A 23,107-nucleotide genomic window follows, 5' to 3' on the forward strand; every position below is an offset into this window, starting at 1 on the left:
GGGTGGACACACTGTCCACTTTCTTTGAGGTTAAGATCAACACCATCCACAGCCTCTTTACTAACTAGATATGCGAACATCAGCACCACTTGTCCAACTGCAATCACACATCCACATCAATTCTTCTAAATGAATTCATAGAATTCACTCAAGAGGATGTCAGTACTGCCCTCTCTAAGGTCAAATCAGGCTCAACCACCGACCCAGTCTCATCTCACGTTCTGTCCATTATTGGACTGGCTCTTCTCAAAGGCCTTATTGACCTCTTCAATTTATCCTTATGTCATGCAACGGTTCACACAAAATTGAAAGCAGCTATGGTCAAGCCTATTTTTAAAAAACCCACCTCCGACCCCAAGGAACCAAACAACTATCGGCTCATTTCTCTTCTCCCTTTTTAGGTCTCACCTAGCGTTGCAGCGCATGCGCTGCTCGCTTGGCGAGACATATTGTTATAAAGGGGAATTTAGAAGGGGGCCCGAAGCACCGCCCAATCATTTTCATTGGGTCGCGTCAGTGTTTTTCCCTTTGAAAATTATGCTTTTGGGCCACTGACCTTTCTCCCTTTCATCCGGCCCATCCGGACTGGCTCGTCTGCTTCACGTCTGTTGTGAAGCAATTTCTCATCTCAACATCAGCCACTTGTTTATATTTGCATCACGCCTTCACTTAAAGTGAAAGTGAAAGCGAAATGCAAATATAAACAAGCGTCTGCCTTCCCGCACCGTCCTTACGCACCCCTTCGTCTAACAGCCTCTTGCCCCCTCTTTCTTTCCCCTTCTCTCTGTCATCTGGTCTCTTTTTACTGTTCCTGTCTGTACACCTTCTGCCTCTTACGCTTCCTGTCTCGATCTTACTCTCCGTTGTGGTCACTGCCACACCGACGTCTCCCCTCCCATGCTCCCTAGCTCGGTTTCTCATCTGTTTTCGTTTTGTCATTTTCTTTCCTTCCCCGCCCCTCCACACTTTGCCCTCCTGCACTCTTCTCCCGTCGCAGCTTCACTCTTTTCCTGTCTAACCATTCTTTCCCTTTCCTCCTGCTCGTCGCTTCTTCCCAGTCATGTCTCGTCCCTTCATTCTTCCCTCACCCTCTCCACCCTCTTCCCTCGCTCTCTCCCTCTTGCCTCGCTCTTTGCTCTCCTCTCTCCCGTGAGAGGGCAGGTGCAGGGGTGGGAGCCAGGGGCAGTCGTATTTAGCACATTAACCTTTTCCGGGCTGTGCACAGGGGTCCAGACACATTACAAATGGTCAGCTTTAATCATGATGTCAGCTCATTTACTCGCAGAGACCCCTCACTGCAAAACCATTTCAGAGCCAGTCCTTCATCGCCTGGCTCGGCTGTCCCAACAGCCCTGCCCGTCCACACAGACCCGCCGGTCCAAGTAGAGCTGCTTGGCCCCAGCCCTGTCTGCCCCGCATGCGTCACAGTCCTGCCTCTGCCTTCAACCCTGTCTATGCCTTCACCTCCACCTGCCCGTATAGGCCCGATTGTTCCCAGCCTTGCCTGCCCCGCACATCCACAACGACCTACCTTCAGCTGTGCCGGTGTCTCCATCCCTGCCTGCACCGCCTCTCCACACTGCCCTGCATTCAGCTGTGCCTGTGTCTCCCTCTCTGCCAGCCCCGCCTGTTCCTTCAGCCCTCCCTGTTCACCCAAACTCGCCTGCCCGTAACCCTCTAGCACTCCACCCTGCCTGTCTCACACACTCCCGCCTGGCTCTAGTACTGCTTTCTCCGCCTGTGTTTTCATACCTGTTGTCCACCCAGAGCTGCCTGTCTCCTGCTATGTCTTTCCACTAGTCCTGCCTGTCCACCAAGACCACCTGTTCTTGGCCTTGCCTGTTTAGCGCCCCCTGCTGGTTCTCTAGTACTGACTGAACGTCAGAACAGCTGTTCATGCCCCAGGTCTGTGGTTTCCCACGCTCTGCCCGTCTCTGTGGTACCAGGCGTCCCACGGACCTGTACCCCTCCATCACCTGCCCACCTAGGCCTTGCCTGAGTTCATGACCCCCAGCGCTGCCTGTACCTCAGCACCACATGCCCCACAGACCTACTTCCCCCAGCTCTGCCTGTCCCCTCTCCCACGCGGTAGGTCTGCCTGACCACACCTGGCTCATCGCCGGTGCATGGGCATATTTAGGGCAGCCCAAACAGCAGCGTCTTCACGTGCCAACATATGCACACCTGTTTTTACATTCACACTATTATTTGTGCACATAGTCTATGTTCACAAAAATACAAGCCACATGCAATGTGAGCGACTGCACAAACACACCAGGCAGTAAGTACACCGTCATGGTTTTATGTGCACACCTCCAGGGTGTTAGTGCATACAACAGAATGGGTTGAGCTATACCAAAGTGAAAGCCCAGAGCTGCTGTCTTCCCGAAACAATTCGGATAGTTGCATTAGCGCTATATCAACATCAGCCGCTTGTTTATATTTGCATCGTGCTTTCACTTAAAGTGAAAGCGCGATGCAAATATAAACAAGCGGCTGCCATCCCGCAATGGCGAGCGCTTGTTGTAGCTGCCTCTTTCTCGTTTTACCCCGTGCTCTCATGCAGTTTTCAGTTTTCTGTCTCCCTCTGCCCCCTCACACCATCCTTACGCACCTCTCCGTGTAACAGCCTCTCACCCCCTCTTTCTTTCCCCTTCTCGCTCTCATCCGGTCTCTTTACTGTTCCTGTCTGTACACCTTCTGCCTCTTACGCTCCCTGTCTCGATCTTTCTCTCCGTTGTGGTCACAGCCACACCGGCGTCTTCCCTCCCATCCTCCCTAGTGCGGTTTCTCATCTGTTTTCGTTTTGTCGTTTTCTTTCCTTCCCTGCCCCCGCTCGACGCTTTTCCCTCCTGCACTCTTCTCCCGTCGCCGCTTCACTCTCTTCCTGTCAAACCTTTATCTCCCTTTCCTCCTGCTCGTCGCATCTTCCCAGTCATTTCTCGCCCCTTCATTCTTCCCACTCCCTCTCTCCCTCTCTCCCTCTTGCCTCGCTCTTTGCTCTCCTCTCACCGTGAGAGGGCATGTGCAGTCGTATTTAGCACATTAACCTTTTCCGGGCTGTGCACAATGGTCCAGACACATTACAAATGGTCAGCTTTAATCATGATGTCAGCTCATTAACCAGCAGAGACCCCTCACTGCAAAACCATTTCAGAGCCAGTCCTTCATCGCCCGGCTCGGCCGCGTATCATTACTAAAAGCCAGTACCATTTACAATAAAAAACTCACACTAGTACACATGCAATGCAATAGATGAAACAAAAGCAAAAAAGTGAGCTATTGCCATTTCACCATTTGATTAATGCTTCACAAAAGGATTAAAAAAAAAAAAGAAATTTACAATGCCAACAGCTCAAAATAATGACAGTGCGAGACCTATTGCATTGTAAATACTTGTTTTGAGGAAGTCCTGGAGTCCCTAATCAATAGGCACCTTTCACCCTTCCTAGAGAGTAACAAACTGTTAGACTCTTCCCAATCTGGGTTTCGGGCGGTTCACAGCACGGAAACTTCACTAATAGAGGTAGATGACAACATTAGACTCGCCCTGGATATCGGACAGTCAGCCATGCTGGTCCTATTCGATCTATCGGCTGCCTTTGACACCATCTCCCACAGGACTTTAGCGAATCGTTTGTGGGAGTTGGGAGTCAGGGGTACTGCCTTAAACTGGCTCAGGAGCTACCTGACTGACCATTCTTTGATGGTACACATTGGTACCCTTGTCTCTCGCAGCCAAGTGATAGACAAGCGAGTTCCCCAGGGTTCCATTCTAAGTCCCACACTCTTCAACCTATACGTGGCACCCATCACTAGAGTGATCAGATCGCATGGCTTTGACACCGTGTCGTACACAGACTAGGCCTGGGCGGTAAATTCTGTTCCGCTCGCGGAATTTGGGTAATTTTGCGTTCCGCTGAGAAAGCGGAATTGCCCAAAATTCTGAGTTCTGCGGAACTTTTTGCTTGTTCGCATTCTCACAGTGCGTGTTTGCAAGATATTTCTCCCCGAGCACGCAAACAGTGATCGCGAACAGGAAAAAAGCATCGCGAACAAGCAATTACGCGTGTTCGTGGAATTTCTGCGTGTTCGTGGAGATTTTTCTCTGTTTTGCGGAGCTTTGCCTAGCGCGACTATGCAAATTCCACCCACCCCTAACGCAGACAACACGCAACTACTCATCACTCTCGGCCCAGATTTAAGTGACAACAAACTCCGATTCACGAAGTGCATGACCGACATTAATGTCTGGATGCAAACTAATCATCTGCAACTCAATGCCAGCAAGATGGAGATCATTCTCTTTTTGAAAGGCCATGCTCTACGGTCCAGCGACTGGTGGCCTTCCATTCTCGACCCCTGCCCTTCTCCCAAACTGGTGGTCCGTAACCTTGGGATGATGATCGATAACAACGTGTCCATGAAAGACCATGTTAATCATGTGACGGGCATCTGTTATGGACTAATGCAAAGTCTTTGCAAGATCTTGTAATGGATCCGAGTTGCATCCAGGATGCCGCTGGTCCAAGGCCTAATCATGGCGACTTGATTACCGAAACGCCCTGATGGCTTACATCAATGACGAGCATCTAAACAAACTTCAAGTGCTACAAAACACAGCTGCCATGCTTGTATTAAATCAACCTTGACGGTCCATGTCGGCACCAAGTCTGAGAGCTCTCCACTGGCTTCCCATCAGGATACGTATCCATTTTAAGATCAACTGCCTGGTTCACAATACCATTTATGGGAACAGGCCATGCTATCTTGCCACAAAACACATCTGGTATCAACCTACCAGAACCCTTAGGTCCTCAACTATATATTTTCTCACCACCTTTAAGATTTGCACCGCCAGGAATAGCGGCAAATCCTTCTCATACCTTGCCCCTACTTTGTGGAACTCGCTCCCACTGCAGCTACGTACGGAAACCAACCACAGAAAGTTTTGGAGATCTAAAAACCTGGCTGTTCTGATCTTTCTTCTTCATGCCAGCTTCTCTCACCCTAGGGTTTTTGGCCAGCGCTTTGAGACACACGGGTGATGTGTGTGCTTAATAAAACCTTATGACTACGACTATGTAGCGGATCATAGGGGCACCATTGGTTCAGCTCACCAAGGCTCAGGGGCTTCAGGTGCAAGGCTGCCTTTGACTTCAGAGTCTTCTTACCAAAGCAGGTCGAGGTCTGTGGGAGCCTCTAAATTCACACTGCATCCGCCATCGTGGAGGTCAGGAGCGGTCATCCAACGATGGATACGAGGTCAGGATCGCTGGGGAGACTTCACTGCACAGGTGTACCATTCAGACTCGGGCCGTGGGCGTCCGGTGCAGAGTAGGCAGGAGACGCGGATCCACCTGGATCCAGAGTCTTTGGAGTAGGTTTCTTCAGGAAAGGTTCACGGGAGATTGGAGTCTTTTACGAAGGCATCAGTACTCCCAGGGTTTCAGCAGTCACTGGTTGCAAGACTGTTGCAGGTTCACAGAAGCTGGAGACAGGCCGGTAGGGCTGGGGCCAAGGCAGTCGTCATCTTCAGTCTTCTCTGCAGGACACCAATATACTAAATTCAGGAGGTGTTATAGGGTAGTAGTAGATAGGCCCAATGGGCACCTCATCTGAGGTGAGTACATTCCCTATTATGCCATCCTGCTGTGGGAGGGGGGCATAGACCTAGACCTGATTGAAGGGATTTCCCCATCTTGAAGAGGGACTAAGGTGCTCTCTGGGTGCAAGTATCACTAAATCCATCACTGGAATCAGAGTGGGTTTATGAATGCAAGATGTTTGATACCAAATATCTCTAGTTTCAATGAAGCAATCTTGTAGCTGGGAATTTGTTTTTGAACAGTGTCCAGCACATGTAAAACCGCTTCCCTGTTCACTTGTACTAGTAGTAATTGAACTGGCCAGCACAGGGGCATATCTGCTCATGAATACATATCACCACATAATATATTGCATCCTGCCTTGGGGGTGACTTAAAAATATTACATGCAGTGTTAGAGGACATGGCAAACGAGTGTGTCTCATGTTTTGTTTTCACTTTTTAGAGCACCTTGTCATGCAGCCTGTGGTGGCAGTCTATTTGAGTTTGGTGCTGGGTACCTAAGACTGGCACAAGATATGCTGCAGCCTTGAGGGACCTAGCACCTAAGCCCTAGGTTCCATTTACTAGGGACTTACAGAGGTGCTAAAGGCTTGGGCACTTGGGGGTCACGTGACCAGTTGCCTTGTTTTGGAGAAAGAACACTGGCAACCTGGTTAGCAGGAACCCAATGCACTTCAGTCAAAGCTGCATCAAATACCAGGCAAAATGTGCTTGGACTACTGCAACAAAAACCCCGTTTCCTACACCTACCTAAAAACACACACACAAAGTGTGGGGTTCTGCTTCACTTCTGGGCATCTGACTGTATTCAGGCAGAGTTGACTGGAGACACAAACCAGTCATACAGAGCAATGCACACTCCTGGCTAGGATGCAGAATATCTTTGCCCTAAACTGGAAACCCATCTAAGAGAGCACTGCGTTTCCAGTTCACTTGCTGAGGCTCTGATTTCTGTCAGATGCTGTCATAGAGCAAGGCATCTGCTGCTTTTCTTGTTGGGTGGTGGGGAAGGGATAAAGAAGGAGGCTTATAGAAAGACAAATCTCTGATTTTGCTGGCAAGGGCAGTTTGGTAAGATCTCTACCAAAGTTGGAGAGGGATGGGTTAAAACACAAAGAAAACAGTAGTGTGAAAGAAAGAGTTTTGTTCTGTATTTGGTAGGGACAGACAGATAGGGTTTTTGCCAAAAATAATTGTCCACTTTCATTTTTAGAAACCAGCTACCCAACTAATGACCCACTGACGGGGTATTTGACCGAGTAGAGTGCTCCACTGCTTTTCAGCTAGGTTTGCACAATATAAAGCGATACATACATACATTCCATTACTATCTTTACATCACTACACACTTGCATCCAGAAATCTATGCACACTCATGTTCACAGTTGGAATTAGTACAATGGACTATGATTGGAAACCACACAGTATATTTTGCCAATCAGAAAATAAATAAAAGTTCAGCAGAACATCTGTTGTCTCATGGATCATCTTCACCTTAATAACAAAGCCACAGTCCAAAAACTAAAAGTTTGAACCAGTAATGATGGAACAATTTTCAGAGTGGGGGTGCTGCTATTACTGTTTCACCACTTACGTCAAAGGATCTGTGAAAAACCCAAGCATCATACGAAAAAATACAAGTGTAGCAAACGAGCCATGCCCATTCAGCAGGGGAGTGGTAAGGATGTCGTGGTATGTAGCTGGTGGTACATTTTGGGGCACTGATGTGGTAGTGCAGTCACTTACCGACAGCACAATTTCAGTTGAAATGGACACTACATTTGCATAGACATACAGTTTTACTGGTAAAACTATATAGCACAAAAAGTATAATGTGTAGACATCGGGTTTTAGTGAATATTTATCATTTTCACATCACCAAGTGTATTGATTTATTTTTTAAGACCCTATTAAAATCTTTGATTCCATCACACTTCAAAATGACAAAAAAGTGCTTCATTTGTGCTTTCCTAATTACGGATATAATTTGAAATAAGTGTAAAGCTAATTTTCCCAATATTTAAATGTTGCTGTGTGTTAGACAAAACTGACCTGCCATAACCTCTCCTTTCATATCCTGTACCCCAGCAGGATTGTCAAATAGGTCACTTCTACAAAATCCTCTCAATTTTCAGTCAGAAAAATAACAGTCCAGTTTCTGAATAAACAGCAACTTTTCAGAAGACACAGCCTAACATTTGACCTTTGTCTTTGAACGCGCAGCAAAGGAGACAAGATAAACAATATTTAAAGGCATCTTTATTGCCCATTAACCTTCTGACTCCAGCATGAATATTTCTGGGGGTGCAGCAGCACCCCTACTTCAGCACTTATTGTCTGAACAAAATAATACAGCTGGCAGGAAGCAGAAATGTTGATGGCTGCAGGCACAGAAGACCTTCAGTCAGAAATCAGTGATGATTAGCAACTACTAGAGAACAGTGCTGCTGAAGACCCAGGTTCGGAATATATGACAGCAACAGTTTATGAATAGATGCAAAATGAACAAGAACACAATCTCATTGTGCCCTGGGACAACCAGCATCTGTTTAAAACTGGATGCAATGTGTCCAGTGAGTCTGTGGAACCCACATAAACGCAATGTGCCCCAGGACAGTCAGCCTGGACCTTATTCATCTTTCAATCACTGAATGCCCTAACCACTTAACCAGTCTACTAATGGGCTCCTTCAAACTTTTACAAGCCCACTATTCCTTAGTGCTCTGTAGCTGCTGGTCGAAGTGCAGCATTTCTCACCAATTCAAATCTTTAAATTACAATTCAGGGACACTCTTCTTGACACAGTCAGCTAGACACGTGCATGCAGAACGGTTTTTCCAGCACCATCTTCATGTGCATTTCTACATGCAAGGTCACAGTCAAGGGTTTCCACACATATAGCTGAAAAAAAAACATTCAGTCTCACACTAGCAATGGGCCTTATCAGGAAAATAAACCTTAAGTCATACTGGTCAAGGCATCCTACTCTCCACTATTTCGTTTCTTCCATAATGAGTAGGAATCGTTACCAAAATATACCACATTGTTTTCATTTCCATGACAAATCTAAGTACCCTCCCAAAAAAATCACACACAGCATGATTGGCTGCACAAAATTAGACCTTTATTTGACCATCACTACTCTGTTTGCCGGAGGTACATACCCCCTACCAAGAACATCTCAATTAATGGAACACTCATTCTCTACAAGGGCAGGCTTATATTGAAGCAACATGTGTCTCGGCAACATTCTCTATATGGTGTGAAGAGGCAGAAATCTTAGGCAAGTTTAAATGGCTACATGCAATACTTCCGATTATACACATACAGTAAACACATTACCCTCCCTGAATTTTATAGAAAGGAATATGCTACTTACCAGTATGCATCTGTTCTTGGCATGTAGAGCTGCAGAGTTGTACACTTAGCATAGATCGCCATCTGGTGTTGGGCCCGGATGTTTGCAGTTTGTTTTTCTTCTTGGACAGTCTTTGGAAGTCACGAGTTTGGTGACTCCTCCTTCGGTCCGTACTGCGCATGGGCTTCGGCTCCATCCTCAGATTGTTTTTCGCCAACAGGGAAATGATGGAGCGTAGTAATAACAGTGAGAAACCCATGTGTTGTATCTAAATAAGATGTACTGGAACGGATACAGGTAGCCGGGGAGGCGGGTGGGCGTGTACAACTCTGCAGCTCTACATGCCAAGAACAGATGCATACTGGTAAGTAGCATATTCCGTTCGAGGCATATGAGCTGCAGATTGTACACTTAGCATAGATTATATAGCAGTACCCAACCTTAGCGGCGACCACCGGTATCCGTTGCAGCTGTTTGAAAAAGTGTCTTTAGTACAGCCTGGCCCACCCTAGCTTGCTGCTTGGAATGCACATCTACACAGTAGTGTTTTGTGAAGGTGTGCGGTGTAGACTATGTGGCTGCTTTGCAGATGTCATCTAAGGGTATATTCCCTAGAAAAGCCATAGAAGCCCCTAACTTTCTTGTAGAGTGGGCTTTAGGAGGAACAGATAATGTTCTCTTTGCCTTTTGATAGCAAATTTGTATGCATTTTACAATCCACCTAGCTATCCCTGATTTCGAAATGGGGTTGCCTTTATGTGGTGGAGAGAAGGAAACGAACAATTGTTTAGTCTTCCTGAAGGGTTGCGTTCTTTGTATGTAGTATAGCAACGCCCTTTTCACATCAAGTGTGTGTAAGGCCCTTTCCGCAACAGATTGGGGTTGCGAAAAGAAGACAGGTAATTCCACTGATTGATTGAGATGGAAGGGGGAAATGACTTTGGGCAGAAACTTCGGATTTGTGCGAAGTATGACCTTGCTGTGATGCATTTGTATGTAGGGTTCCTGTATGGTGAACGCTTGTATTTCACCAACCCTTCTAAGGGAAGTGATAGCTACAAGGAAAGCTGTTTTCCAGGTGAGAAACTGTAGCTCACATTTGTGCATTGGTTCGAAGGGCGGACCCATTAGTCGCATAAGAACTAAATTTAGATTCCATACAGGGGAAGGTGGTGCCCTGGGAGGAATTACTCGTTTAAGGCCTTCCATGAAGGCTTTAATAGCGGGCACTCTGAAGAGTGATAAATGCTGTCTGTTTTGTAGATAAGCAGCGATCGCTGCTAGGTGTAGTCGTATGGATGAATATGCCAGGTTACACCTGTGAAGATGGAGCAGATAGCATATGATGTGCTGTATGGATGCATCTAGAGGGTTGATTGTATTGTTACGGCAGTAAATAACAAATCTTTTCCACTTTGCGGCATAACATGCTCTAGTGGTAGGACGTCTGGCTTCCATGATGATGTTCATGCAATCAGGGGGAAGGTTAAGGTAACCGAATTCTAGGATTTCAGGAGCCAGATCGCCAGGTTGAGCTGAGCTGGGTCCGGGTGCCTGATTTCTCCATGGTTCTGGGTTAGGAGGCATGGGGATAGGTGCAGTTTTTGATGTGGTACCACTGATAGTTGTAGTAGCGTGGTGTACCACGGCTGCCTGGCCCACGTCGGAGCTACCAGAATGAGTGTGAGGGAGTGCTGTTGTAGCTTCCTGACCACTAATGGAATTAGTGGGAGAGGTGGAAAGGCGTAAGCAAATCTGCCTGACCAGTTCATCCATATCGCATTGCCCTTGGACAATGGGTGTGGGTATCTGGCGGCGAAGCTTGGGCATTTTTTGTTTTCGTGGGTGGCGAAGAGGTCTATCTGAGGATGCCCCCACTGTTGGAAGAATGGGTGAAGAACTTGTGGATGCAGTTCCCATTCGTGTAGTTGTTGCGTTTGTCTGCTGAGCAGATCTGCCATGGTGTTTTGTACACCTGGAACGTGCTGTGCCAGGAGAAAGATGTTTTGGGGAATTGCCCATCTCCATATGCTCTGGGCTAAGCGGGAGAGCTGGGGAGAGTGTGTCCCCCCTTGTTTTTGTATACAATACATCGCAGTCATGTTGTCTGTGCGAATGAGGACTGCTTTGCCCGAAATCTGTTTTTGGAAAGATTTTAGGGCTAGAAAGATCGCCAAGAGCTCCAGATGGTTGATGTGGAGCGATTTTTGCTGTGGCGTCCATAGACCTTGCATGGTCAGGTGTAGGAGGTGCGCTCCCCAGCCGGAGAGCGATGCGTCCGCTGTTCGAATCACCTCAGGAACCGGGTCCAGGAACGGCCGCCCTTTGGAAAGGTTTGTGGTGTTCCACCACTGCAGAGAGTGATGTGTGCGGCCGTCCACCAACACCAGATCCGGCAGCTGACCCTGGGCCTGGTTCCACTGTTGTGCTAGGCACTCTTGAAGTGGACGCATGTGGAGTCTTGCATGGGGCACTATGAAGATGCAAGACGCCATCATTCCTATGAGCTTCATAAACACTCTTGCTGGAAGAGAGTGTTGAGGAAGGAATGTTTTGCGTAAGGCTTGAATGCTTGTGATTCTGGCTGAGTTTGGATAGGCAATACCCTTGGAGGTGTCTATAGTGGCCCCGAGATATTGCTTTGTGTGAGATGGTATGAGGTGGGACTTTTGGTAGTTCACCGTGAAGCCTAGCTGGTGGAGCAGTTGGATGGTGCTGTTTGTATGTTGCACACATTGGTCGTAGGACGCGGCTTTTATCAGCCAGTCGTCTAGGTAAGGGAAGACGTGAATATGTTGACGTCTGAGGTGTGCTGCTACTACTGCTAGGCATTTGGTAAACACCCGTGGTGCGGTGGTGACCCCGAAGGGGAGAACCGTGAATTGGTAATGTTGCCCGTCCACCACGAACCTGAGGTATTTCCTGTGAGAGGGGTGTATTGGAATGTGAAAGTATGCGTCTTTCAGATCCAAGGTTGTGAGAAAGTCTCCCTGGCAGAGGAGTGGGAGGACTTGTTGTAGGGTGACGATGTGAAAATGGTCTGAATGTATGTAGGCATTTAGAGGCCGGAGGTCGAGAATGGGTCTGAGGGTCCCGTCTTTCTTTGGTATTAAGAAATATAGGGAGTAGACCCCTAGATTTTGTTGATTGACGGGGACCTGCTCTATAGCGTGTTTTTGGAGGAGTGAGAGTACCTCTTGTTTGAGCAGTGTGGAATGTTCTTGAGACATTGGACGGTGCCTTGGTGGGATATTGGGTGGGGTAGATGTTAGTTCGAGACAGTACCCTGACCGAATGATTTGGGTCACCCATTTGTCCGATGTTATGGACTCCCATGTGTGGATAAAGTCTTGTAGTCTGCCCCCGACTGGAGTGGGATGGTCTGGGGGGAGCGGAGGGGAGTCATTGTGCTGGTGGGGTGGCAGAACGGGTGTTGTTGGTTTTGCCCCTGCCCTTATTGTTGTTGCCTCTGTAACCACCCCTTTGATTGCCCTTTGAAAAGGTATTTTGAGGAGGGGACTTGTAGGAGGTAGAGGCGTTATCGGTGGAGGAGCCTCTGCCTGTGCCACGAAAGGACGAGCGTCGAAAGGAACGTCTAGAGGCTTGTGTTTGGAGTGCCCCCATAGACTTTGCTGTGTCTGTGTCCTTTTTCATCTTTTCCAACGCTTCGTCTACCTTTGGCCCAAAGAGAGTTTGCTGGTCAAAGGGGTGATTGAGTATGGACGCCTGGACTTCAGGCTTGAACCCTGAGATCCTGAGCCAGGCATGGCGACGAAGCAGGACACTTGTATTTATGGCTCTAGAAGCAGTGTCGGCTGCATCGAGGGCACACTTAATGGAGGTGTTTGTAATTAGTTTACCCTCCTGTATCAGGTCATGAGCCTTGCGCTTGTGTTTTTCTGGAAGGTGCTGCATAAGAGCCTCTAGTTCGTCATAGTATGCTCTGTCATATCGCGCAAGCAGTGCTTGTGTGTTTGCAATGCGCCACATGTTTGCAGCTTGGGAGGCGGTGCGTTTACCAGACGCGTCCAGAAGTTTAGATTCCTTGTCTGGCGGTGGGGCTTCTCCTGAGGATTGGGAGTTAGCCCGCTTTCTAGCTGTGGAGACAACTAGGGAATCTAGGGGAGCAGGGCCCTTAATGTATGCAGGGTCTGTGGGTGCCGCCTTGTACTTCTTCTCTATTCTAGGGTTCAGTACTCTGGCCCTGACAGGGTCTTTGAACACCTCTGTAGCGTGCTTGGTGACACCCTTAAGCATGGGTAAAATAGAAGTGGATTTGTCTTGTATGTCAAATGTATCCAGTAGGAAGTCTTCTTCCACTGGTTCACTGTGCATGTCCACCCCATGGTAGTGTGCTGCTCTCTGCACTAAATGATGAAACCCTAAGGAGTCCTCTGGAGGAGACGGCCTGGATGGGTATAGGTCGTCCTGAGGTATATCTGGTATATCAGGGTTATTGTAATCCTCCCATGGGTCTGGGGTCCCTGGTGGAGTGGGATCCATTGGGGCGTCCGCCGGGTAATTGTCCGGGTCCCCGTCATCCGGATCTGGGGATGGGGCCGGATCGTAGTGAGGTAGAGGTGGTGGAGACCTGGGAGGGGGAGGGGGTGGAGGAGGTGGAGGAGGTAGGGGAGGCGGTAGTGGGGAGGGCACTCTGAGGGGAGAAGTAGCAGAGTCCTTCCTTTTGGGTGGAGGAGGAGGAGCCAGAGTATCAAGGCGTCTTTTCTTGGTAATTAAAGTCAAAAGCCCAGTCTTTGGATCTTTGGACAGAGTCTTTTGTAAAGGGTCTGGTGTAAACAGAGCCAATGGTGCCGAATCGTCTGTCGGCACCGGTGATTTCGGAACCGAGGGTTTCGATGGTTTGTGTGCGCCATGCTTTCTTGAGGTCTCCGGGTGTTTCGGCGTCGAATGAGGTTTCGGCGCCGGGGCGTCGGTGCCGACAGATTTATGTTTGTGTTTGGTCGGCACCGAGTGTCCAGGCTTCGGCACCGGTGGCTTCGGGGTCGAGCTGGATATTGCTTTCTTCGGTGCCGGATGCTGTTTTTCGGCACCGGGCGTCGGCTGGCTCGATCCCGAGCTGCCGTGAGACTTTGGAGGCTTCGACACAGGGCCCGTAGGTGGGGTGATAGAAGCTTTGGTTTTGGTTTTGCCCAGGCCGGCAGGCGAGGGAGTAACCTGAGTCTCTTTGGTTTTCGGCGCGGGGGTGGGAGGGGGCATAGTACTCACGGCCCGCTGCGCCGGCGTAACGTCCTCCACGTCGGAGTCGTCGGCATCGGAAGCGCTGACGACGTCTTCCTCCTGCTCGGTGTGTGTTTGCCCCGAAGCTTCGGCGCCGTCTCCGAAGATGTCAGGTGGAGCTGCAGAGGATGAGTGCGCCATGGTGCGTCGAGCTCTTCGATCTCGGATGGTCTTCTTCGATCGAAAAGACTTGCAGGCGGGGCAGTCTCTAGCCTCGTGTTCAGGAGAGAGGCAAAGGTTACACACCTGATGGAGGTCGGTGTGGGGAAATTTAGACCCACATTTTGGGCACTTTTTGAACGGAGTCCTTTCCATCGGCTGGGACCGGAGTCGAGGAGGGCCCGAAGGCCGGTGCCGATGTACGGGATGGAGAAAGTGCCGCTTCGAGAGATGAAGATGATGATGAAGAAACTCGAAGAAAACGAGGATTTTCCGTCGAGGCTGGAACCGTAGAAGTTCGAAGCCGGAGCACGAAGTATCACATCCGAGCCCGATGGCGGAAAAAAACAATCTGAGGATGGAGCCGAAGCCCATGCGCAGTACGGACCGAAGGAGGAGTCACCAAACTCGTGACTTCCAAAGACTGTCCAAGAAGAAAAACAAACTGCAAACATCCGGGCCCAACACCAGATGGCGATCTATGCTAAGTGTACAATCTGCAGCTCATATGCCTCGAACACATTGTTTCAGAATTGATGTTCCCTATGTTGTATCGTGGCTACCATACGTTTTCGAGAATTATTATAATAGACTGCTCTTACTCCAGGCCCTATATCCCGACAGCGCTCTGGCATGTGATACAGTACGCTAAAGGACTTTCTAGGTCAGACTGTGGCATGAAAAAACAGAATGGGGTGAAACTTCAGCAACGAGAAGAGCAGGATGAATGAATAAGGATTATTGGGTGGAAAATTACATTTTATAACAGGAAGTCATGTAGATGTTTGCTTTAATGTATGATAAGGTTTTACAATTGTTCTTTATTTTTTCGTGTCATTGGAACAATACTGTACCTAAAGGAGCATATTTGGCATTATTTTTTTCCCAAGTGTTGCATACATTTTGTGGTCAAGTATGAAGCAAGGAGTCCAATCCATTTCTGCATATCAGATATTCTAACACTCCAGTAAGCAAAGAGAGAGAAGCTAGGTATACACCCACTTAACATACCTTATAGCGAGTGAAGGAAGGCAGAGAAAACATCGCTTGTTGGAAGTTGTGGTTAAAAAACAAAAACCTAGGGAGGTCTGACACCCATCAATAGATAACTTAGGACGAGTAGAGGTTACAAATATATAGCCGTGGTATGTTTCACTATGACATGTGGATTGTTTTCCTAATAAACCTGGGGCTACAGCCTACAAAGCTTCCAAAAAACCACTGGGGGTGGGGAGGCTCCATTTTAGCACACAGGAGAACTATGCACAACTACACGTCGGGTATCCCAACACTTAGGAGAATGAGGGGGGAAAGAAGATATACATACACAAGGCCAACTGACTTTTTAATGGGCAAAGGAAGCCAAAGACAAAGTCTCATTTTATGGAAGTTAGGGAAAACAAAAGGAATATGCTACTTACCAGCTGCAGATCTATACACTGTGCATAGCTCGCCATCTGGTGTTGGGCCTGGATGTTTGCAGTTTGTTTTTCCTCTTGGAAAGTCTTTGGAAGTCACGACTTCGGTGACTTCTCCTCTGGTTCGTATTGCGCATGGGCTTCGGCTCCATCCTCAGATTGTTTTTCGCCAGCAGGGAAAGATGGAGCGTAGTAGTAACAGTAAAGAAACCCATGTGTATTGTATCTAAATAAGATAAGACTGGAACGGATACAGGTAGTCGGGGAGGCGGGTGGGCGTGTATAGATCTGCAGCTCTACATGCCAAGAACAGATGCATACTGGTAAGTAGCATATTCCGTTCGAGGCATATGAGCTGCAGATTATACACTGTGCATAGATTATATAGCTGTACCCAACCCTAGCGGCGACCACCGGCATCCGTTGCAGTTGTTTGAAATAGTGTCTTTAGTACAGCTTGGCCGACACTAGCTTGTTGCTTGGTTTGCACATCTACACAGTAATGTTTTGTGAAGGTGTGCGGTGTTGACCATGTCGCTGCTTTGCAGATGTCATCTAGTGGTATGTTGCCTAGGAAAGCCATAGAAGCCCCTATCTTCCTTGTAGAGTGGGCTTTAGGGGGAACAGATAGCGTACGTTTTGCTTTGTGGTAGCAAATCTGTATGCATTTTACAATCCACCTAGCTATCCCCGATTTAGAAATAGGGTTGCCTTTGTGTGGTGGGGAGAAGGAGACAAATAGCTGTTTGGTTTTCCTGAAAGGTTGTGTTCTTTGGATGTAGTAAAGTAAAGCCCTTTTAACATCCAGTGTGTGTAAAGCTCTTTCCGCAACTGTTTGGGGTTGCGAGAAAAAGACTGGTAATTCTACCGACTGGTTTAGATGGAATGGAGAAATGACTTTGGGTAGAAATTTGGGATTGGTGCGGAGTACAACCTTGTTGTGATGCATCTGGAGAAAAGGTTCCTGTATAGTGAGTGCTTGTATTTCACTAACCCTTCTAAGGGAAGTGATGGCCACTAGAAAAGCTGATTTCCATGTGAGAAATTGCAGCTCGCATTTATGTGATGGTTCGAAAGGAGGTCCCATTAGCCGTGTGAGGACTATAGTCAAGTTCCAGACAGGTGAGGGTGGTACTCTGGGTGGAATTACTCTTTTTGAGGCCTTCCATAAAGGCTTTGATGGCAGGCACTTTGAAAAGTGAGAGGTGCTGCCTATTCTGTAAATAAGCAGCAATTGCAGCGAGGTGTAACCGAATGGAAGTATATGCTAGGTTACACCTTTGTAAATGGAGTAAATAACATATAATGTGCTGTATGGATACATTTAAAGGATTGATTGCGTTGTTGTGGCAGTAAACAACAAATCTTTTCCACTTTGCTGCATAGCACGCCCTAGTAGTAGGGCGTCTAGCTTCCCTGATAATGTCCATGCAATCAGGGGGAAGGTTAAGGTATCCAAATTCTAGGACCTCAGGAGCCAGATCGCAAGGTTGAGTTGAGCTGGGTCCGGGTGCCTGATCTCTCTATGGTTCTGGGTTAGGAGGCATGGTGAGAGGCGTAGCTTTTGGTGTAGTACTACTGAGAGTTCCAGCAGTGTGGTGTACCACGGTTGTCTGACCCATGTTGGAGCTACTAGGATCAGAGTTAGGGAATGCTGTGGTAGCTTTCGCACCACTAATGGAATTAGTGGGAGAGGTGGAAAAGCGTATGCAAATTTGTTTGACCAGTTCATCCATATCGCATTGCCTTTGGACAATGGGTGTGGATAACTGGCGGCGAAGCTTGTTCATTTTTTGTTTTCGTGGGTGGCGAATAGGTCTATGTGTGGATGCCCCCACTTCTGAAAGAACGGGTGAAGAACTTGTGGGTGAAGTTCCCACTCGTGGATCTGCTGTGTCTGTTTGCTGAGCAGATCTGCCACGGTGTTTTGTACTCCTGGGACGTGTTGGGCTAGGAGAAAAATCCTTTGTGGAATTGCCCATCTCCATATGCTCTGTGCTAACAGAGATCTGTGGAGTGTGTGTGCCCCCCCTGTTTTTGAATGTAGTACATGGCAGTCACGTTGTCTGTGCGAATGAGCACTGCCTTGCCTGAAATCTGCGCCTGGAAGGATTTTAGGGCGAGGAAGATCGCCAGTAACTCCAGATGGTTGATGTGGAGTAACTTCTGTTGCGGCGTCCATGTGCCCTGTGCTGTGAGATGTAACAGAAGAGCTCCCCAGCCGAAGAGCGATGCATCTGCTGTTAGGATTATTTGTGGGACCGGGTCCAGGAACGGTCGACCTCTGTAAAGGTTTGTGGTGTTCCACCACTGCAGAGAGCGATGGGTGCGACCGTCTACCAACACCAGATCTGTCAGTTGTCCCTGGGCCTGGTTCCACTGGCGCGCTAAGCACTCTTGGAGTGGACGCATTTCGAGTCTTGCATGGGGCACTATAAAGATGCAAGAGGCCATCATCCCTATGAGCTGCATAAACACTCTTGCTGGGAGAGAGTGTTGACATAGGAATTTTCGACGCAGAGCCTGTATTTTTGCAATCCTGGCAGGATTGGGATAGGCTATGGCTTTTGAGGTGTCTATGGTGGCTCCGAGATATTGTTTTGTGTGTGATGGTACCAGGTGGGATTTTTGATGGTTCACCGTGAAACCTAGCTGGTGAAGTAGTTGGACTGTAGCCGCGGTATGTTGCACACATTGTTGGTAGGACGTGGCTTTTATCAGCCAATCGTCCAGATAGGGGAAGACGTGAATGTGCTGTCTTCTGAGGTGTTCAGTCACTACTGCCAGGCACTTGGTGAAAACCCTTGGTGCTGTTGTTACCCTGAACGGGAGCACCTTGAACTGGTAGTGTTGTCCGTCCACCACAAACCTGAGGTACTTTCTGTGAGACTGGTGTACTGGGATGTGAAAGTACGCGTCTTTCAAATCCAGAATGGTGGGAAAATTGTTCTGGGAGAGGAGTGGAAGAACCTGTTGAAGCACTCCCTCACACTGATTCTAGTAGCTCCAACATGGGCCAGACAACCGTGGTATACCACGCTGCTGGAACTCTCGGTTGTGCCACACCAAAAGTTACACCTCTCACCATGCCTCCTAACCCAGAACCATGGAGAGATCTGACACCCGGACCCAGCTCAGCTCAACCTTGCGATCTGGCTCCTAAGATCCTAGAATTCGGATACCTTAATCTTCCCCCTGACTGTATGAACGTCATCAGAGAAGCTAGACGCCCTACTACTAGAGCCTGCTACGCTGCAAAGTGGAAAAGATTTGTTATTTATTGCCATAACAACACAATCAACCCTCTAGACGTATCTATACAGCACATCATATGCTACTTACTCCATCTACAAAGGTGTAACCTAGCATATACATCCATTCTGCTACACCTTGCAGCAATTGCCGCTTACCTACAAAACAGACAGCACCTATCACTTTTCAGAGTGCCTGCCATTAAAGCCTGCATGGAAGGCCTCAAACGAATAATTCCCCCCAGAGTACCACCCTCACCTGTGTGGAACTTAAATATAGTTCTCACAAGGCAAATGGGACCGCCTTTCGAACATTTGCATAAATGTGAACTGCAATTTCTCACATGGAAAACAGCTTTCCTTGTAGCCATCACTTCCCTTAGAAGGGTCAGTGAGATACAAGCACCTAATTATACAAGAACCTTTTCTCCAAATGCACCCGAACAAGGTTGTCCTCCGTACCACCCCAAAATTCCTACCCAAAGTCATTTCCCCCTTTCATCTAAACCAATCGGTAGAATTACCGTTTTTTTTCTCGCAACCTCAAACTGTTGCAGAAAGGGCTCTACACACACTGGATGTTAAAAGGGCCTTACTTTACTATATCCAGAGAACACAACCTTTCAGAAAGACAAAACAACTGTTTGTCTCTTTCTCTCCACCACATAAACGCAACCCCATCTCTAAATCAGGGATAGCTAGGTGGATTGTAAAATGCATACAGATTTGCTACCACAGGGCAAAACGCACGCTATCTGTTCCCCCTAAAGCCCACTATACACGAAAGATAGGGGCTTCTATGGCTTTTCTAGGGAACATCCCATTAGATGATATCTGCAAAGCAGCTACATGGTCAACACCGCACACTTTCACTAAACATTACTGTGTAGATGTGCAAACCAAGCAACAAGCTAGTGTGGGCCAGGCTGTACTAAAAACGCTTTTTCAAACCACTGCAACAGATACCGGTGGTCGCCGCTAGGGTTGGGAACTGCTATATAGTCTATGCAAAAGTGTGTAATCTGCAGCTCATATGCCTCGAACGGAATATGCTACTTACCAGTATGCATCTGTTCTTGGCATGTAGAGCTGCAGATCTACACATGCCCACCCGCCTCCCCGGCTACCTGTATCTGTTCCAGTCTATCTTATTTAGATACAACACACATGGGTTTCTTCACTATTATTACTACGCTCCATCTTTCCCTATTGGCGAAAAACAATCTGAGGATGGAGCCGAAGCCCATGCGCAATAAGGACCAAGGGAGGAGTCACCGACCTTGTGACTTCCAAAGACTTTCCAAGAGGAAAAATAAACTGCAAACATCCGGGCCCAACACCAGATGGCGATCTATGCAAAAGTGTGTAGATCTGCAGCTTTACATGCCAAGAACAGATGCATACTGGTAAGTAGCATATTCCTACATTTCTAATATGCCCTACCTATGGTTTATTGCCTTTTGGCAACCAAACTCCATACATTACTGGTATATCCACAGCAAGGAGACCCAAAGAAACCGAGCTGGGGTTTAAGCTGTGGCAAGGATATGTTCCAGCATGAGGGAGATTGGAAGAAATTATCTTGTTTTGTCAGATTTTTACCGTTTTTTCCAAAAGTCATGCACAGGATTCTCTAGTGGCTTGCTAGTTAGAGCAATGGAAGACCGACTCATCAATAGATTCCTTAGATAAAACAAATGTACAAAATATGTAGTTTTATACTTTGCATACAGTCTAGTGTTTGAAATCTGCCATCAAATAAACAGTACACCATAAACCGATTTTTCCCCAATTTCGTGATCTGCATTAATATTACGTAATTCATACACTATGAAACTCGCAAATATTGGCTATGGTCTTACTCCAGACAATTTGGGTATTATTTACTTGGTTAGCAATACAGGATATATATTTGTCCATTTGAGAAATGCAACAACATATTAAACAAGCAAATCTGTTTTTAAAAAAAAAATGAAATATCTCCACATTTTTACTGAATCCTTAGGTTGTAGTGCAATAACGATGCCGGATTTGCTCAAATCCACAGTCCTGAGTGTGTCAAAAAAAGGAAACATACTTTATATGGATACACATAAAGATAAAAAGTTACACCTGATTAAACAACCTATTGCTGATTTGTTTAAAACACGCTCCGGCACAGAGGTCTGGTATTCGCCTTGATCCCAAGTGAAGCTTCTACACACCTGCCACCAACTCAATGGTAGACAAAAAAGAAAATACAAATATGGTGCAGACACTGAAGAAGGCTGGTGCCCAGATCAACAATCTGGAAGACCTGAAGAAGCACATGCCCATTGTCAAGAGACACGTTTTAAAACTTTAATTACAAAGCACTTTTCAGACCAATTTCTATATAGCAGAAGTATGCAAGCATGCAATTCTATAAGCAAATTAAATCTTACACCATATAGCATTTATTTGAACAAAGCTCAAAATAGAGTACATCTTATCTTGTGTTTTAAATGGGTCAGTGTCCGGTTTCCTGGCTTCTATTGAGGCACACTTCCGAAAACGACAGTTTAATGATATACAACATATTTCCTGTGACATTAGAAGACTAAACACACACACTATTTAAATACCATGACTGATTGATTTGTAGAATATGCAAATGCTCTTTTACCTTGCCAACAGCAGGACAAGCATCTCTTCGAACAGTCTCTATTCCCTTTGCATCAAATACTGGGTCCTTTTGATCCAGGGTTTCATACATATAACCCACATACCTCTTCTTGGTTTGCAAGACACATGGCAAATAAACCTGCATTGGTAGAGAAGGGAAACAATGCAAATACATTTTATAAGCTGTATAATTCCCACTCTGTCGTCTATGCTTATTTAATACATAGAAGTTTTTTTTATCAAAATAGATGTATGCTTGTTTATCTGGAAAATCAAATACATTAAAACATTTCACACAATGTAAAACCCATTCACAAACATTTTCTTGCTAGACACTGTTTCCCTAGCTTGATAGGCTTTCCCAACTTGAATTCTGACCGCATTACAAATCAAAGTGTATGGAAAATCAGAACTTTTCACAAAGTATTTCTATATGGCAGAGAATACCTAAAACACATACAAAATAATAGGATGCTGCAGAGACACTTGTATAAGATCGATCAATGAGCACTTGAGTTAGTCTACAGTTTATCTGTTTTCTAATTTTAGAAATAGAGGTTTGTCAAGGAACATGTCCCCCAGGACATGGTGGCAGAACTTTTATGGTGATGTCAGAGACTACACTACATTTTGCTCTTCATAACTATATTTTATATACTGTTAAAAAAAGCCTTTGTTATCTTACCTTCTCAAACTTGAGTTTGACAGGTTTAGGGTTGGTAGCAGTTACAGCATCTGCAATCTCCTGACCAATCTTAAAAGACTGCTCTTTGGTAGCTCCTTTTAACAGAACAAACATGCTAAAAAGAGATTAAGCAGGAGTTAAAAATAAAATAACTGAATGCAAGAAAGCACAAATGAAAAGCAATAGTAAAGCTAAGAAACAAAGGCACTACTGTACATTTCTTGGGGCCTTAGCATATGTTCTTAACTTTTCATTTATTGATTCCTGTCAATGAAAGACAACTGATTCAACACTGATACAAGCTCATGTCTCTTTTAATCTTAAACTCAAATTGCATATTGGTTCTCGTTTCTCTCGATTTACACATTGGACAACCATCCTCCAAAATTAAAGTAACAATCGTTCAATGTTTTTTAAATGAATGCACATTTTTGCAGTTGACTATCACAGTTCCATTCTGATATCTCAGTTGCTCAATTCCCTTCTCATGTGTCCAATTAATATTTTGCCTATATATGCCAATAGAGAAATTCTGGTCTTACCTTTTAACAAGACACAGTGAAAGCAAGTCTACAAATGTTCCTTTGCCAGTCCTGATATCAGGTCAAAATGAATATCAATTTAGTGAACAAGCGTGTCCCCCAACCTCCTTGTTAGTCCACACACATCCCCAAGCAAGTGAATCACATTTTCTGGAAACCAGGTCTCACAATCGTGTTCCTTCATACAGACAGTTACAACTAT

The 23,107-nt window shown here is 46.6% G+C and overlaps 1 protein-coding gene across 2 annotated transcripts in view; it reads right to left on the minus strand.

Moving 5' to 3' along the window:
* The window catches only part of REV3L (REV3 like, DNA directed polymerase zeta catalytic subunit), a 1,079,635-nt gene that overhangs the window by 90,172 nt on the left and 966,356 nt on the right, over window positions 1-23,107 (minus strand). For both annotated transcript variants that reach the window (XM_085612140.1, XM_085612139.1), the window contains exons 27-28: window positions 22,364-22,478; window positions 21,680-21,817 (exon numbers count right to left, since the gene is read on the minus strand). In XM_085612140.1, the coding sequence (XP_085468266.1) occupies window positions 21,680-21,817; window positions 22,364-22,478 (253 nt within the window). The remainder of the gene's footprint in view (window positions 1-21,679; window positions 21,818-22,363; window positions 22,479-23,107) is intronic.

Source organism: Triturus cristatus, chromosome 6, assembly GCF_964204655.1.
Source record: "Triturus cristatus chromosome 6, aTriCri1.1, whole genome shotgun sequence".
Lineage (NCBI taxonomy): Eukaryota > Metazoa > Chordata > Amphibia > Caudata > Salamandridae > Triturus > Triturus cristatus.